The following is a 17,251-nucleotide window of genomic DNA, read 5'->3' on the forward strand; positions in this document are numbered from 1 at the left end:
AAACAAGAATCACGAGCTTATGATTCTTTTCCTCGTCAGTCCTCCCCGTGTTACCATTGTCGAGTCTTCCATATCCCTTCTTTTACTAATATGCCCTCGGTACTCTTTTCAAAATACCCAAATACTATTATTAATTAATCAAACATTATAATTATTTCCAACTAAGGATTAACATATATTAACCTATATATATATATATATATATATATATATATATATATATATATATATATATATATATATATATATATATATATATATATATATATATATATATATATATATATATATATATATATATATATATATATATATATATATATATATATATATAGGCAATAAACTTAACGTGAAGATTGTAAAGACTTGCATATTTAAAAAATAGTATAGCGAGGATAGGCATCATTAAATTTCTAACGACGAAAATAACATATTAAACACCAGGTATAAGTTATTTGTCAGTTCTGAAGCAGGAGTCAAGAAACAATTTGCAACGTTAATGTCGTGGTCCTCCTTGCATACCCTTATATTCACGCAATTCGATCGGCCAATGAGAGAATTTTAAATTCTAGATTAAACTTTCATATATTATTTGTCTATTAACACATATATATGTTATTCGAACTTAAAAGGTGTAGAATGAATAAAACCTAATGGGTCATGATCACCTTTTTTTTATTTTTGTATTTCTTGGGATTTACACAAAACCAAGTATAGTGTTAAAACTGAATAAAAAGTTGTAGGAATCCGAGGACCATAATTTGAGGGAGTATTTGGTATTTTAGTCCAAATTAAATAGAGCATAAAAGAGCCATGTGTGACTACTGATCAGTAGCAAACACGTCAGTGATCAATGATTCGAGGGCTCATCTTCTCTTTATAATAATAAGATTCAGAGATAGTTGCAGGTTCATACTTCATATTCAAAGGAGGCAATTAACTAAACATGGTGTCAAGAGAGCACAAGAAAGCCACACTGCATGAGAAGCTGCAACTTCTTCGTTCTATCACAAACTCTCATGCAGTAATTCTCTGATCCGTTCCATTCATTGGCTTATAAATTTTTTCATCTTCTTCAATCATGCATATATATGCACATAAAACCTTTGATTATCTAAAGGATTATTATATTTGTTCCCTATATATTATGTAGTTTTTGGATCATCTCTGGAATCTCTGTTCGATCTTTGATTGGTTCTATATGTGTGAAATTCGATTAAGTTAATTAGTTGAAACCCCTTTAAATTATATATAGCTTTTAATCATGTATATAATCTGAATTTTTAAAAATCTATTGTATATATACTTGTTGCAGAAGAACGATTCATCGATCATACTAGATGCATCCAAGTACATCGAAGAGCTCAAACACAAAGTACAAATACTAAATCAAGATATAGCAAGCGGACAAAGCTCAAGCTACCAGAATTCATGGCCCCTGGTACTATATATGTATTTTCATTAATTAATGTTGGATTCGTCATGTCCCTATCAATATTCTTATTTTATGAGTTTCAAGTTCATTAATTATACGAGTGTGACTCATAAGATGCATAATAAAGATTAGAGATGAAAGAAAATTAGGTAAGGAATGAATCTCCATATATAGTATACATCACTTGTCGTTATTCATCTTTTTCTTTAAGACACGCAACTTAAGCTGTATATATACATTCAATTCACGCGTTTTTTAATTTGTAACTGAATCCATCGATTTTGCATGTTTGTATACGTTAATGATCATGTTGTAATATCTGTTGCAGGTAACAGTTGAATCTGTAGAAAAAGGTATACGAGTAAATCTTTACTCAGAAAGAAGCTGTCCAGGTCTACTGGTCTTTGTTTTGAAAGTTTTTGAAGAACTGAGTCTTAATGTATTGGAAGCTAGGGTTTCTTGTACAGGCAGTTTTCACCTAGAAGCACTTGGAGATGAGGTACTTTAATTCATGCATGAACTTATATATCACTACTATACTTTTCAATATCACACACACACACACACAAACAAACATATGTAATAAAGCTAATAGGGAAAACCCCAACATGTACATTAATTACATGGTTAATTAGCCTTTTGTACTAATCTACACTAACTTAATTTCTGGAATTTTAATTAATGTATATGGGAATTTTGTCGTTTTCATGTGTGAATTTGAATCTTTAGCACTTCTTGATAAGTTTCGAGATTGGGGTTCTTCAAGTAGAACGATTATAACTAGAGGCCAATATATGTCTTTCCTTGATTTCTTAGTTTTCTATGAATACATAATTTGTGTTTTAAGAAGGTTTTGAATACACGAACTCAAATTAAGGGCTTACAATGTCATTTGAAGAAGCCAACTGATCAGAAGGACTGGTTTTTGTAGATTGACGAAAACGGTGAAAGCATAGACGCCCAGATGGTGAAACATGCAATCTCAAATGCCATTGAAAACTGGACCCAAAACAACCACCATCAAGGCTGATAAATCATGCATCTGGTTTGCTCTGGTTTCATAAATCTTGTTCATTTTTGTAGCTAGCTATGCTTGAATTAATTCCTCTATATATGTTCATAAACAGGTGTATCTTAAATCTCCATCGTATGTTTCAAAACAATTGTTTTATCATATAAACGAAAAGTGATAATTAACATGATTCTGTTGTTATAATAATTAAATACGTATAATATGTAGTAATAGTATTATGACAACTAATTAATTGTAGCTCAAATATCACTTCTTCTGTTTTTGATATCCAAAAAGGAAGCCCTCGTTATCTGAACAGTCAGATGTGGGTTCTTGAGTGCAAACACATCAAATCTAGCTGCAAAAACTATATCCTCCATGTTCTTAACAACAAAACTCAATGCAGTCTCCTTAAGGTTGCGATTACAAGTAGTATCTGAAATCTCAAGAATGTCAAGTGCGTTATTCGTGTTAAGGATTTCAAGCATTCGGTTCTCACAAAATTTTTGTAAGAATGGGATTTCATATTTGTCAGCTGCTATTGATAGTGAATAGAGATGTTTTTCGAGCTTTTCTTTGGCCAAATCACCACTATAAAGGAATTCCAGTAAAGATTCGATTTCTTCATGGTTTAGTTCAGGGAGGGTAATAGTGTCATTTGGTGCAGCTTTGCATCCATCAGAATCTAACATGTTTCTAAATATGTTCGACCTCGTTGCCTGTACATGTTACAATAATACATCAAATCATGAAGTTACAAAACGATATATATATATATATATATATATATATATATATATATATATATATATATATATATATATATATATATATATATATATATATATATATATATATATATATAATGTGGATGGATAATTATTGTGCGGACATTTGGACAGTGCGATTTTATGAGAATTATTAAGAGAATAAGTTATTTAGTAATGCGAATACGTTCAACCTTACAAAAATATCGTCATTTTCATGCATTCTTATTAATTCTTATTCATTTTTGTTCTTACAAATCGTTTTTCACTCATTTTCATTCTAACAGAATATGAGTCAATAAACATTTTGACAACATTCTGACAGAATGAGAATAATAATAAAAAGTTTATAATAACCTTATAGACGATTTAATTAGTGAGAATATGTGATCATGACAATAGTTATGTAATATTGAACGTATTCATATTATCAAACAACATATTTTCTTTGTCATTCTCATAGAATATCATTGTCCACACGTCCGCACAATAAATGTTCATCTACATTTGAACATATATATATATATATATATATATATATATATATATATATATATATATATATATATATATATATATATATATATATATATAAAATGAGTCATTTGGTATTTAAAAAAAGCTCTTACTAACAAACTTAATGATATCGAATTTAAATTACTAGCTCCTATGATTTAAGGCTTTAAACCCAAGATTAATGGGCCACAAACTCATATAGTTTAAGCCCAAATAGAAAAAATAAATATGTTTTTATTATTTTTTTCCTAATTATTTTTTTATTATTTTAGATGATGACAAATATAATAAAAATTTATTAATTTTATTAAATATGATAAATAATAAATAAGAAGATGATAGAAAAAAAAGTAGACAGGTATTTTATTTTTGCCCATATACTAATACATTGCATAATTTCTTTCACACTCCAAAGCCCAAAAGAAAAGTTAATCTAGACTCTACAATCTTAAAGGTATTTAAAGAATAAGTTTATTTTTCTTGGTAAGATTTATTTCAAATATATTTATTTCTTCCTCAACAATTATTGCAAAATAATGACGTTGACTTTTGTTTTGAAATTATATCATTTTATTTTATTAATGAGTATTTAAAATTTTCTTATCGGGTTTTCTTATATTAAAAAAAAAGTAGTTCCTATACTCAACTAATAGAAACATATCTTTGATTCTATATATAGTATGTTTATGCAAATTCCTATTTAAATAATATATCAAATATTTAACGAATAATTAAATTGTAGACATGACAATCTGGAGCAGTTTACTTATGAATTGGTCAGTTTTGTATGCATATTGAATGATGATAAGTAATTTAGAAAAAGAGGAAGAGTAGTACCAACCAGTAATGCTCTATGTGCAGGTATGGAGGGAGCATCATTACCAGGCCTGATAAGAATGTCTGTATGAATCTGATCTCTAAATGCATCGATGAATCCACTTAAAAATCCCAACTTTTGATTCATTTCTTCTTCCATCTTCCTCATCTCCTTCAACCATTTCAATGAACTCGAGAAACCCTAAAACAATTTCAACATTTTCCTTAGTTTACACTGGTTAATTAACTTTGCCATTTATTCACATGATATTACAAGGACGATTTACACCCGTAACATGTTAGATTTTGAGCTTCGAATATCAATAATAACATTTAGACAATTCAAGAACGAGAACCAATACACCAATTATTTTTAACTTTTTGGTCGAATTGATCATTTAAAATCACTTTGCATGCTTATTGCTATAATCGTATTTAATAGTAAAATGATGATTAAGAAGCTAAAATTCTTGAATAATAATTAGGAGAATTGATTAACCAGTTAATTACCTTGGAAGAACCGGAGGCATCACCAGATGATTTCCCAGAAAGTTTATGATCATCAATCTTGTTTGTGATGGCGATAATAGTTTTGGCACCTTCATAACAAGCCACGCATATAGTGTTCCTTGGAGGCCTCAAATTATACGGCATCGTGCTACATACTGAGCAATCCATGTTCTTAATTATTTCCCTTATAAAAAGGCGCCAAATATATGTATATGTCAAGATTTTGAAACTAGCAGAAATCCTTATTAAGAACTGAAGAACAAAAAATAAAATGAAAATAATGAAGAAGGAGACGAAGATGAAGATGATCGAATGAAGTATTGTTTAAGAGATGATGTGTTGGAGGTTGCTTTTTGAAGTTATATATGGAAGAATCCACAAAAGGAAGCAATTAAAAAATTGCTTTAGTTATAAGCATATATTAATTAAATATTACATCAAAGTATATATATAATCATATATAATTAATTAATGTTTCCCTATTGGAAATATAATGCTGCCTTCCAAAAAGCCACGCTTTCTTTTGTTATATTTTTCTTCTTCCGAGTCATTATTTGGTTGAGAAATTAAATATATTCTTACAATTTACTCCTATTTATCTTCTTAACCATATCAAATTGTAACAAGTGGATTAAAATATTATTAACGAAAATTAAATATGACACATATCATCATTTGACCCGGCAGGAAAAAATTATAGGAGAATATTTAATTTCTCTATTTTGTTTTGCATAAATTCAATAAAATGGAAATTACTAAAACACCCTTCTAGTGGAAAGGATTTTCTTTGCATCAATATTTATGATTTTTACAGAAATCTATATAACTATTGCACGTTTAAATTGAAGGGTAATATTGTTGACATTTAAAAAATAAAATAAAATATAGGGAAAACTAGTAAAGAATCAAACTTAGTATTATTTACAAAAACGTCTCAGTAACTCATTTATTTAAAAAAAGAATAAATAAATAAGATGCTCTACAAATAACTCCGTTTTATTTATGTAAACTATATATAATAAAAGTTCATTTTCGATTTCACTTGCGATTAATTTTATATTCAGGTTTTCAGGAAATTTAAATTATTTAACTTTTGATAAAATTTCAAGATATAGTTACATATTTGCTGATTAAGTATCACTTACTGACGTTGATAATGCAATTTTATCATTACAAGATATCTAGATCATAATTAAATAAACAAATATTCATATATTAAAGCAATGTCTATAACTAAACAATGCAATTATAGAAAGACAAACAAAAATAACATTATTGGTAGATTAATTCGATTTGATTAAAATATGGTTATTCAAAACACTTCATTTTCGTTGCATTTGTTTCCACAAAATTACCTTTTTTAAATATTCTTTACACTTGAATAAGTAACAAATCGAAATCACTTACATAGTTACATATCATTATTATAAAAAATATGTATATAAAGAGCAAAGGGAATAATAGTTGGTGGAGGGTATAATTGTCAAATACTATGAAAGATGTGGGGGTAGGGGTGGGGTACCAAAGTAGTGGTTAGAGAAGAGAACCCAAATATAAAAGACGAGGAAAGTGGAAAAAGACATCCCAGCCTTATAACAGCAAACATGTGGTAAGCCAAGCACGTCTTTCATTACCCCCTAAACATTTATAAATTTCAAAAACCAGCCCCTACCTTTAAAAATTATAAACATTTAAGTCCAGCCTGTCCACATCAACACAATTCCTGATGATTACACTAACTACAAGATTCTCTTTTTAATTATATAGATAGGACCCAATAACCTACTCTGTCTTCCCGTAGTGTTTTGTGAACCATGAGATTATGAAAGCACATATTTATATTTATTTTTGTACATTAACTTAAAAATAAGATCGATTTGATTATCAAATAAGAGACATAAAGGAAAATAAAATGAACCCGATACAATTGAGATGAAACCAATGAACCAAACACAAGTGAGTTAATAGTTGAGATGTGGAAATCAATTAAAAAAACATACTATTCTCGTATTAGGTCTTTAATTCTCACATATTAATATTCTTAAGCCCAATACATGAATATATGCAAATAAGCTTAAGCCCAACTGAAAGTTGACCATTAGCCCAATAGGCCGTAAAACTTTGGCCCAAAAACATAACCATATAAATTTGGCCCTATTAAACCATAGACCCTAGTCCAATAACTCTATATCAGATATATTACAATATAATATCATATATAGAAATTAAAACAATATCAGCAAGCTAATTTATTTTATAATGTTAAAATTACTATACAAAGCAAGGTAGGAATATTTGGGTGCATTATCGTAGAAACTATTATCGTTCTCCATTGGATTTAAGGCCATCGCCTATTCCTTATTTCGATTCATTCTGACGGTTGTGATCAGCTCCACTATTCTCGTAATGGTGGTACAGCGCCACACCAGATAACACTGCCAATGTTAAAGCTTGTGCATGCATCCTGTAGTAGAAAAACAAATACATATTAAAATAACCATAAAAATAAATATAAATTGTTTAAATGCTTCATTAAACATTTGTATAATTGTATAATTTATGGATTAAACCTGGCATGAATGAGCCTCAGGCTAGGCTTAATTGGAGCTCTCTTAGCACTTGTGTAAGCCATTGATGCTCCAACTGATGTTGCCCAAATTGTGCCTACATATATATTTATCAAAAACACTCCATTATAGTTATCGGTTTGATTATTCAAAATATTAAATCTATCATTACATTGAATAATAAAAGTGAAAGTTTATAAATTAAACAAACCAATGCTGGTGAGCTTGTGGTTTGAGACCCAAGATTGCAAGCCTTCCATTTGAAAATTTGTTTGTTTTTGAGGTGAATGTTGCTAAGTGTGGAGTGGGGGTTGGTATATATAGAGGGAGGGGTTGTGAATGGGGGGTATTTAAGTAAATTACACTTTGAAATATAATATTTATATTCTGGCCCCTGGAGTTTGTGTACTGTGAAAGAACAGTGGAGGGAAAAAACCAGTGGCTGTTGAAGGACAAAATACATATGCTATTTATATTTTACATTTAACACCCCTGACTTCGACAAGTTTTTCATGAACTACCAAAAGTTTGAAGAAGAAACGGTGGGCTGTAGTAGTTGAAAAGATCCCCTTGTTTTAGTTTTTGGGTAAATGGGCCTCCTCATGGTTTCTCATACAATGGATGCTATCTTGGGATCCCACTTTTTCTGCTTTCGCTTTTCGGGAATCAGTGTGTGTAAATATTTAAGGGTAGCTTTTTCTCCCTTAAATCTTATTAAAACTTGACGTTTGATTTACAATCTCATTTAAAACAGAATCGATATAAATCCATTTGATTTTTAGTTGTTTATAAATTTTCACGTGCTTGTCACATGCTTAGGCGGTTAAGTTAGTTAATATTCTATTAGAAGTTGATTATTTCTTTTAAATATTCTTCAATTCATGTATATTACATTCACACTCCAAAAGCAGTTAATATTCTATTAGAAGTTGGTTAGCTCTTTTTAATATTCTTCAATTCATGTATGTTACATTCACACTCCAAAAGTGGTGTTAGTGCATTAGCTTCACTATCATACCACAAATCTAGAAAATAACTTGTACTCCATTCATCATATATATATATATATATATATATATATATATATATATATATATATATATATATATATATACACACACACTAAGTGTAAGACCCGTATATTATACGGGTTAATTTAAAAATAAAAATTAAGCATCAAAGTGTAAGCAATAAATATTTTTTTATGTAAAACTTTAATAAGAAAGGAAGAAAACGTATCCATTGCAATTTAATTTCATATATATATATATATATATATATATATATATATATATATATATATATATATATATATATGATTTTAATTTTAAAATTTGAAACAAATCAGAAATTGACAAATGGATAATATTTATTTTAAAAATACCATAAAATGACAAGTGTCAAAACTCATAAGAGATTGACAAGTGACAAAATTATTTTCATTTATATATATATATATATATATATATATATATATATATATATATATATATATATATATATTTCTTGATGTTATCATTTGAATCCATTTTTTATTTTAAATATATGTTTGCAACTAATATATTTCTTACCTTTAGGAAACTCAATGAGATCACAAACATCATTGTCTTTCATTGACTTCATTTCATCATTCACATCATCGATCAATTATTGAGAGTTATAACAATGTATTCCTTTATTAAATTTGATATATGTATCTTCCGTTAAGCCAATGTCATCCTCATGTTCATGGAGAAAAAAAGTGGCATGATCATTTTAAGTTACATTTCTCTTTTCAATAACATATCTCCTTAATGGCATTTCTTAAGGTTGTTGAGACTGCTTTATAGTTTAATGACACTTCTTAAGGTTGGTGAGACTGATTAATAGTTTGTTCTTGAGGAAGAATCTCATTGTTGTTTGATTTGAGATAATGTTAGGAATGGTGTCCTCTAAAAATTATGTCTTGTACTATTATAGGTATAAAACTTTGGCCATTGGCAATAACATATTCTTCTTCAAATACAACACCCTGATGTTTTCTTCTCCCAAAATTCCAAACTCAACATCCTTTAGAAAATTTTCATTTCACGTGTAAAACTTGTAGCCCTAAAAACGTTCAAGAGAGCCAACTGAACAACACTTAACAATTTAAGAGTCAAACTTTTCTTCACATTGCATATAAGGTCCAATCACGGTTTGACAACCCCATTTGCATAAGCTCTTAATTCTCGGTCTTTTATTAATCCAAAGCTCATAATTTGTTTTGCTAACTGCTTTAATTGACTTCTTATCATGGATATAAGCCAATGTCTTCACAGTTTCTCCTTCACAAGAATACGAAAAGTAAGGAAGAATGACCAATCATACATCATGTCATATCTTATAAGAACAACTTCACGCTTATTAAAACAACGAAAACTGTCCAACATTATTCACATGATCTATCATATATTCCATACTATTCAGTTATTCACCACTAGAGCCAAATTTGTCGGTCTTACTTATTTTTCCATACAAGAACTTCTAATACTTCATATAAATGATATTCACTTGGCTACACATCATGTTGTTGTTGTTGTTCTAATAATTATTGTTATTGTTTTTATTATTATTAGCTTATTATTATTTCTTTTATTTATTATTAGGATTATTATTTTAATTATTTGAAATACATTAATAATAAAATTAAAAAAATGGGCATTATTTTCATTATTCGCAAAATGGCATAATGTAGGTGTTTTTAAAAATTCATTTTTTTCATGTGGTTATTTTGATGATTTCCCAATATAGATTCACACATTCAAACAAATTATTCTCATAAATGATATCATGTTGTTATTATTATTATTATTATTATTATTATTATTATTATTATTATTATTATTATTATTATTATTATTATTATTAGCTTATTATTATTTCTTTTATTTATTATTAGGATTATTATTTTAATTATTGGAAATACATTAATAATAAAATTAAAAAAATGGGTATTATTTTCATTATTCGTAAAATGGCATAATATCGGTGTTTTTAAAAATTCATTTTTTCATGTGGTTATTTTGATGATTTTCCGATATAAATTCACACATTCAAACAAATTAAATTGGATAAAGTTTTCATCTTGTTGTTAAAATTTGACTTACCAGTGTATTACATAATTTAAATATTTCATCAACAATATAATGTTTCAAATTATCGTGTTATCGTCTAAAGGATAAAATAATAGAAAAATGACAATGTAATTTTGTGGAAAAGGCCTTTAATTTATTGAAAAAATGAAAACCAATAAACACTAAAAATATCATGTTGTTGAATAAAACTATTAAATAATAATAATAACAATAAAACTATTAAATAATAATAAACGAATGGTTTACGTGGTTTGGAGTACGGTGTACTTTTGTTCTTTAACTTCTTTTTTAACTTGAATAGTCCTTTTGATTTGATTTTTTTTTGTTTTTTCGGATTTATCTGGACTTGTTGACGTGAGGGGGAGGATCTCTTTGAAGTCGCCGAGGATGTCATTTGTATTGGCATTGAGGTCAATATTAGTTCGCGCATTGGAAACGTCAAACGTACTAAAATTGTAAGATCTCTTTGATTGTGTCTCCGACGATGTTTGCGCTTTAATCCATTTTGAATCTTTTCTAACAATCTCTCATATTTTTTCATACTCGGAAGTGTGCCCCATTTCAACGTGATATTGCTCCCTTGCAGCTTTGAACACATCGAAATAATTCGTACCACTTTGCATTTGTGAAGATAGCCTCATGAAAATCCCATTAAACTTGATGCACCGAAGAATTATTGGAGTCCACTTGCTATTAAGCATATCCATATTGCAATTTGGTCGTTTCTTCAAAAACATGTGAAATTTTCGAGCACGGCTTCCCAAAAACCAACTCTCCTAATATCATTTCCTATAGTTGGATTTTTTGACGTCCCGCACCACACGATCACCAAAGCATACTCCTCCTCCGACGTCCACTATAATGGAGGTTCTTATTCACTTTTCGCGATTGCTTTCCTTTTTTCCCCTTCTCTCTACCTTTTTGACTGCCTCCCGCTTGTGTTTCGGGAACCGTTTCTTGAGTTGGTTGTGTGGGTGGTGGTTGTGTGGTTGTCTGCCTCCCGCATGTAGGGTGACGCATGAAATTGCATTAGGGTGAGGTGGGATGAGAAAATTTTCATTGAAATGGTATTTGTGCTGAGTTTTGAGTGTTGAGTAGGTTCATATAGCTCTCATATGATGCAAACCCCATGGAAGTGGATGTAATTATGGTTGGAGGGGTGTTCAAGTTTTGCTTTATAGCTTGGTTGAAAGAAAATGTGGTTGATTTTTGTATAAAATGAGAGAAAGAGAAGAATTGTGTAGATAAAAAAAGAGTATATGTGTGTATTTATATGTTGAGTAAATAGGTAGGGGTTTTTTTGTGATCGTTCTGAACGGTCATTTGGCCTTTCCTTCGAGTTGACCATGTTGTCATTCGTTACCACCACCACGGATGACCCATAACGACCCTTAACGGCTGGGGGTGGGTGGGGGTGTAGCCGTATTACAACGTCGTTGACGCCGATCCACATAGACAAAAATGGTCGATAACGACTCCATACCGACCAGTCTTAACCTAACATTGGTTGTAACATGGTTTTCTTTTTATTACTACGAATTGGTTTGATAAAATCACTCAAAATTGAATATCTTGTTCATTAACAAAATAGAGTTAAATGAAAGAATATCAAATATAATAAACAAAGTTGTAAGTTTGGTCCCTGTGGTATGTCAAAAATTGAATGTTTGGTCCAAAAAGTTTTGGAGTTGCACCAATGATCCAAAATAAGAATTTTGTTGTAGTTTTGGTCATTCGAAGAATTTAAATGAGTTAGAATGATTATTTTGCCATTTTCATTGTTTTTTGACAAACTGCAAAAATGTCTCTATGGTATGCACTTTTTCTGATGTTTAGTTCAAACATCGATTTTTTTGGTTTCGTGATCCTTTTGAGCTAGTTTTGTTGGGAATTTGATCCCTCGGTAAACTTACCCTTGGGGTATTAATTTTTATATTTTCCTTCATTTTTTGTTAAAATCTAATAATTATTTATTTATTTTAATAATTAAAAAAGGGTCCGGCTCTCTCTCTCTCAACAAAACCTCCAAAAACACTGATCTTCAATCCTTCAAAAACCTCACAAATTCTTCTCCATCTTTTTTTTTTTGTCTTCTTCAAGAATGTTGATCCTTAATTTGTCCAACAACAATTTCCCAACACCCATCATAGAAGATAACTCCATCGATTTCCCCCTGCTTGAATTTGACCTACAACTCCAAGATTCTCCAACAATGGTTGTTTGTTAAGGAGATGAGAGGTTGAAGTCGCCGTGTGGGATAGGATCTGACTTCTTGGCTAATCGGAGAAGAAGGACGAATAAGAGCAGAAGGAGGGGCGACTGGCATTGGATGAACCGGGAAGGCATCGTCGGTGGTTTAACTGCTCGAAGAAATAAGGAAAAACAAAAGCAGTGGTGGTGGAGTGTGATCTGGTGGTAACAGATCTATTGAGGGAGGAGGAGCCCGTTTTTCGAAGAGCTGATAAAAAAAACTGGATCATCGGATCTAAACAACCATCTAATGGATCTACAAGGATCTGGTATAGAAAAACCGAGGTACACCAAATATTACTCGGATCTGATTTGAGAACAACTATATCTTGATAGAAACCTCACCAAAAGAACAAATCAAATGCGAAAAAAAATTATTACAACTCTGATAAGAATCTGATAAGATCGACGATGAAATCAGATGTAATACCGACTAATCCATAAGAATCAAATACAAAATCAACAAAGGAGAACACACAGATTCATGTAAGACTCTGATACCAACTAAAATATAACAAAACGTTATTTCCTTCGATAGATCTTTAAGAGATTTACAAACAAAAGATTCGTAGAGCTGGATTTGAATATTTCCACACTAACCCTTATCAAGAAATCAACTGGTCTAGATTATAGTAGGTCTATGGAGTCTTAGTCTGTAAACTCGAGAGAGAGATATTTTCTTTTTTAATTGTTGTAAAAAAAAACTAACTTTAAATGTCAAATTTGTCATTTTAAATGTTTTCAATAATTTTGGATTAGACACAACAAACCCTGACAGTGATACAATTTTAAAACTTTTTGAACTAAACATCTCATTTTTGACATACCATAAATTTGTAGATATTAATATATTTGTTTTACAGTAATTGGAAAGAAATTGAAATACTATTTCTTTTTTTCTTTCACGAAAAAACCGTTTAAACCATATTCGCTCAAACGAAACGGTTTTTGCATCTCAACAATAACGTGTGTTGCTTCAATGGCAAATCCAAAATCTCGCAATTGGCCTTCCTTGAGCTTTTTCACCAACCTAACCGAACCCAGATTTCAGATTTCACACCTCTGATTTCCAGTTTCCCGCCATTGACGACTTTAAAAATGGATTCTCTAGCAATCTACTCTCGACTGATTTTTTTGTGTGGAAAACAATAGGCCCTTCTAGTGAAACAGAGTTAGGAAGCGATGGCGGAAGCTGAACCAGAGAAGCAACAACGACAACAACGAGTCGGAGGGGGATCATCAATTCTGAGGAAACCCTTTTACGATCTCACTAACCTCATCCCTAAACCCCACCGGCATTCTATTTCTACTTCATCATCCCAAGCGAAGAATCCCATAACGTCCACCGATCCCGCCATGTCCCTTTCCAGAACCTGCTCCACCCAAATCCATAGTCTCGTGCAGCAGCAATTCGCCGCTCCGAGGGACCAACATCCTCTTCCGACTCCTCGGACTCCGAGTCCTGTTACTCTCAATCTCCCACACACACAAAAACGCCGGTGTATGTATTAATCGAAATGTTGTTCTTCTGCATCTGGATTTTTTTATTGAACCTGCTTCATTGTTTGTTCATATAGTACTTTGTATAGTGTTTTCTTCTCCTATTGCAATCTGAATTACCCACTCTGTTTCTGAATTACTTTTACAGTGCACAATTTATCACCTGCATATCTGTATTTATATGTTCAAAGTTAAAATTATAATGAATTACTTCCCCATTTCGGTTCATGTGCTTGGAATTATATGACGATACCATGATCGGGATTTTCCCAATGCTTAACTTGCTTAATTTCTGTGTTCCGAAACTAATGTTTAACGGGTGTTCAGCTTAATTTTCATCATTGTAGTTTACAATCAGTTATTATTTGTATAGTGAATAATCAATATACCATGCGACTGTGTTTGCTTTCAACTGTTATATGTGATTACGTAAAGGAAACAGTGAATCGTGATTGTTTCTTCAAAAGGTTCCATAGATTACTATGATATTTAGGTAATTTGTATTTCTATTGCATAGATGATTCGGTTGGTGATGGGAAGCATCTAGCTTATACCGGAAGCCAAACATTGATGAAAACTAGAAGCAAGACGAAGGCTGCTGCTGTACCTGTTTATCCGATTCATCTTGAAAGAACAATAAATAACATGAAGGGTATTCCTATGCAACCTAGATACCCACTAACGGAAAACACCATTAACATGGAGCCGCTATCTGGGGTGAAGTTTAACAATAAAAAGAAAGCAGTTCTGGGTTCTAGTCTTACTGATCTTTCAAAGAAATATGAAGAAAAAATGGTAGCTACACCTATCAATTATGGTGCCCCGAAGAAGAAGGATGAAGGAAATAGTTCTCTGCGTCTATTGAGGAGTAGAAGCAACAGGTGTTTCTCTCTGGCACATATACAAATGAAGTTTAATCAAAACTTACGTTTTCTTTTCTAATTCCAATTTTGATGTTGGGTGTTATCCATTTTCAGTTCTCTAATTGTAAACACCCCTCGGAAAATAAAAATCCTTACAATATCAGTGAAAATATCTCTGCTTCTTTGACTTTTGGTAGGTATGAAGTTAATGGAGCGGAAGATTCATTAGAATCTAAGTCAACAAAAGTTCATTTTCCGAATAACAAGGTTTGTTTGTTTGACCTTTTTCTATAAGAAGCATGTATATTGTTTATGGAATTGCATCGACTAGATTAATTATAACATCTTGTTGTTTCTTGGAAACGAAGTGATCTTAATGGTCATTGTTCTGCAGAAAAGGAGCCACTCATCAAAGAAAAGTTCCAAAAAATTTGTATTGCCACAAGATTTTATTGACCAACAAAGAGCTTACTTTAAAGAGATTGATGAGTATGAACTACAAGTCGAAGAAGAAGAAGCGGATGAAGTATCATCCTAAAGAATATATGTAGGTGGGGCCACCTCATGTATTTCAATGTCTTTTGCATATTCTAGGTGGATCAATTGTAGATCAAAGTGTATAAACAACATTTTATAGTGTGATATGACATGGAAATTACAAGTCTGGAGTGTTATATTTTTTGTGGGAGTTTCAAATTTCAATGTGGATTGAGTTTCTTGTTGGATTGAACTCTTATACTAGTCACTTACTGTTTTATATTTCACAATATATATTATATTCTATAATAAGTGGGAAAAAAAACCAAAGCCATATCTTTCTCTGACATGTTTCTTCTTGAATAGTTTGTTGATATGTTTTCACTTTGGTTTAGTGGGTTATACCTTTCTTTGGCTGGTGTCAAGTTGTCTACACCTTTTAATTGAGTGCATAGAAGATAGAAGTTGTCCAATGAAAATGAAATGGATTGTAGGGTAGTTTGGGCACTTTGGTATTGTAGTGAATTCAAAAGCGATAAGGAATTAGATGTTGATCTTTTTGGTTATGGGTAAGGTCATGTCGAAAGGTCACCAAAGATGCCTCATTTATGGACATAGTTTTGAGTTTGGATTTTCCTAGGTTTCATTTTCATTCTAATTGATGATACAGTTGCCCTCCAACAATGGAAATCTCCATATCCTTCATCTCATAATCTTTGGGGGATGCCTTTTTGTCTTCATTATTTAGTTTGAATGAGTTGAACTTTTGTGGATGTTATCAATCCTACATTGATGTGAAACGGTTTTGGTCTTCTTTTATTTCAATTGGATAACGTGTATCGGGATAAATAGTTATTAAAACATATGTGAGGTAAAATGTTTATTTAAATCAATATATACTTATTATTTTATCGTTATCAAATTATAAAAAAATGTTCATTAGCAAGACCAAACGCAAGAAGCTAATAAACACCATTTAATTAAGCAATCCCTAATACCCATAAGATAAGAAAATACACTCATATAGTTTAAAAAAATTAATTTTGAATCCTTTTTAACATTATTACACTAGAATAACAAGTTTTAATAGTACAAAGATAGATTTGTAGGTAAGAAGTAGGACTAGGATAGGTGATTTCTAGTGAAGGTGGATTATTGGTAAGAAATTCTTCAAAAAAAAAAAAAAAAATTGTAATAGAAGGCAATAAATGTAAAATGGCGATGTGCCAAAATCATGTATGTGATTCGGAATCTATGCTACATACATGGGTATTCTTTTCGGACCATAAGTAGAGAGGGTCGGGTGTGGGGCACCCATTAGCCATGACCCAACAACATTTTTGAGCTTTATTTGGGATCTTTCGTTGATTGGGGGGCCATCATTACCTTCAAGCAAATTCATATTTACCCGTTCACATGGGA

At 30.8% G+C, this 17,251-nt stretch overlaps 3 protein-coding genes and 1 long non-coding RNA gene across 9 annotated transcripts; 2 read left to right on the forward strand and 2 right to left on the reverse strand.

Moving 5' to 3' along the window:
- Positions 1 to 676: 676 nt before the first annotated feature.
- LOC145088662 (transcription factor SCREAM-like protein) lies at positions 677 to 4,610 on the forward strand. 4 transcript variants are annotated; one of them, XM_079027044.1, is made up of 5 exons: positions 677 to 1,024; positions 1,316 to 1,441; positions 1,764 to 1,934; positions 2,367 to 2,480; positions 4,592 to 4,610. In XM_079027044.1, exons 1-4 carry the CDS (start codon positions 947 to 949, stop codon positions 2,463 to 2,465), a joined length of 474 nt encoding a protein of 157 aa, XP_078883170.1. In that variant the 5' UTR covers positions 677 to 946; the 3' UTR covers positions 2,466 to 2,480; positions 4,592 to 4,610. The 4 variants fall into 4 exon arrangements, with proteins under 4 accessions (XP_078883170.1, XP_078883169.1, XP_078883168.1 ...); XM_079027043.1 differs by lacking the exon at positions 4,592 to 4,610 and adding an exon at positions 2,854 to 3,148; XM_079027042.1 differs by lacking the exon at positions 4,592 to 4,610 and adding an exon at positions 2,563 to 2,637.
- LOC145088661 (BTB/POZ domain-containing protein At3g56230-like) lies at positions 2,684 to 5,395 on the reverse strand. The gene is made up of 3 exons (XM_079027040.1): positions 5,057 to 5,395; positions 4,572 to 4,748; positions 2,684 to 3,166 (listed from the first exon to the last, which is right to left on the reverse strand). The coding sequence occupies exons 1-3, from the start codon at positions 5,222 to 5,224 to the stop codon at positions 2,708 to 2,710; spliced, it is 804 nt and encodes a 267-aa protein (XP_078883166.1). The 5' UTR covers positions 5,225 to 5,395; the 3' UTR covers positions 2,684 to 2,707.
- A 1,833-nt stretch (positions 5,396 to 7,228) lies between these two features.
- On the reverse strand, positions 7,229 to 7,928 carry LOC145090825 (uncharacterized). Its single transcript, XR_013701774.1, has 3 exons — positions 7,835 to 7,928; positions 7,627 to 7,720; positions 7,229 to 7,520 (listed from the first exon to the last, which is right to left on the reverse strand). It is a non-coding gene; the product is annotated as an uncharacterized LOC145090825 (long non-coding RNA).
- A 4,818-nt stretch (positions 7,929 to 12,746) lies between these two features.
- LOC145088664 (uncharacterized) lies at positions 12,747 to 16,082 on the forward strand. Of its 3 annotated transcripts, none has more exons than XM_079027045.1 (5): positions 12,747 to 13,475; positions 14,142 to 14,490; positions 15,007 to 15,370; positions 15,550 to 15,619; positions 15,747 to 16,082. In XM_079027045.1, exons 2-5 carry the CDS (start codon positions 14,172 to 14,174, stop codon positions 15,888 to 15,890), a joined length of 897 nt encoding a protein of 298 aa, XP_078883171.1. In that variant the 5' UTR covers positions 12,747 to 13,475; positions 14,142 to 14,171; the 3' UTR covers positions 15,891 to 16,082. The 3 variants fall into 3 exon arrangements, with proteins under 3 accessions (XP_078883171.1, XP_078883172.1, XP_078883174.1); XM_079027046.1 differs by having other exon boundaries at positions 12,747 to 13,274; XM_079027048.1 differs by having other exon boundaries at positions 12,747 to 14,490; positions 15,721 to 15,873.
- Positions 16,083 to 17,251: the final 1,169 nt, after the last annotated feature.

Source organism: Lactuca serriola, chromosome 2, assembly GCF_051521515.1.
Source record: "Lactuca serriola cultivar US96UC23 chromosome 2, Lser_US96UC23_V15, whole genome shotgun sequence".
Classification (NCBI taxonomy): domain Eukaryota; kingdom Viridiplantae; phylum Streptophyta; class Magnoliopsida; order Asterales; family Asteraceae; genus Lactuca; species Lactuca serriola.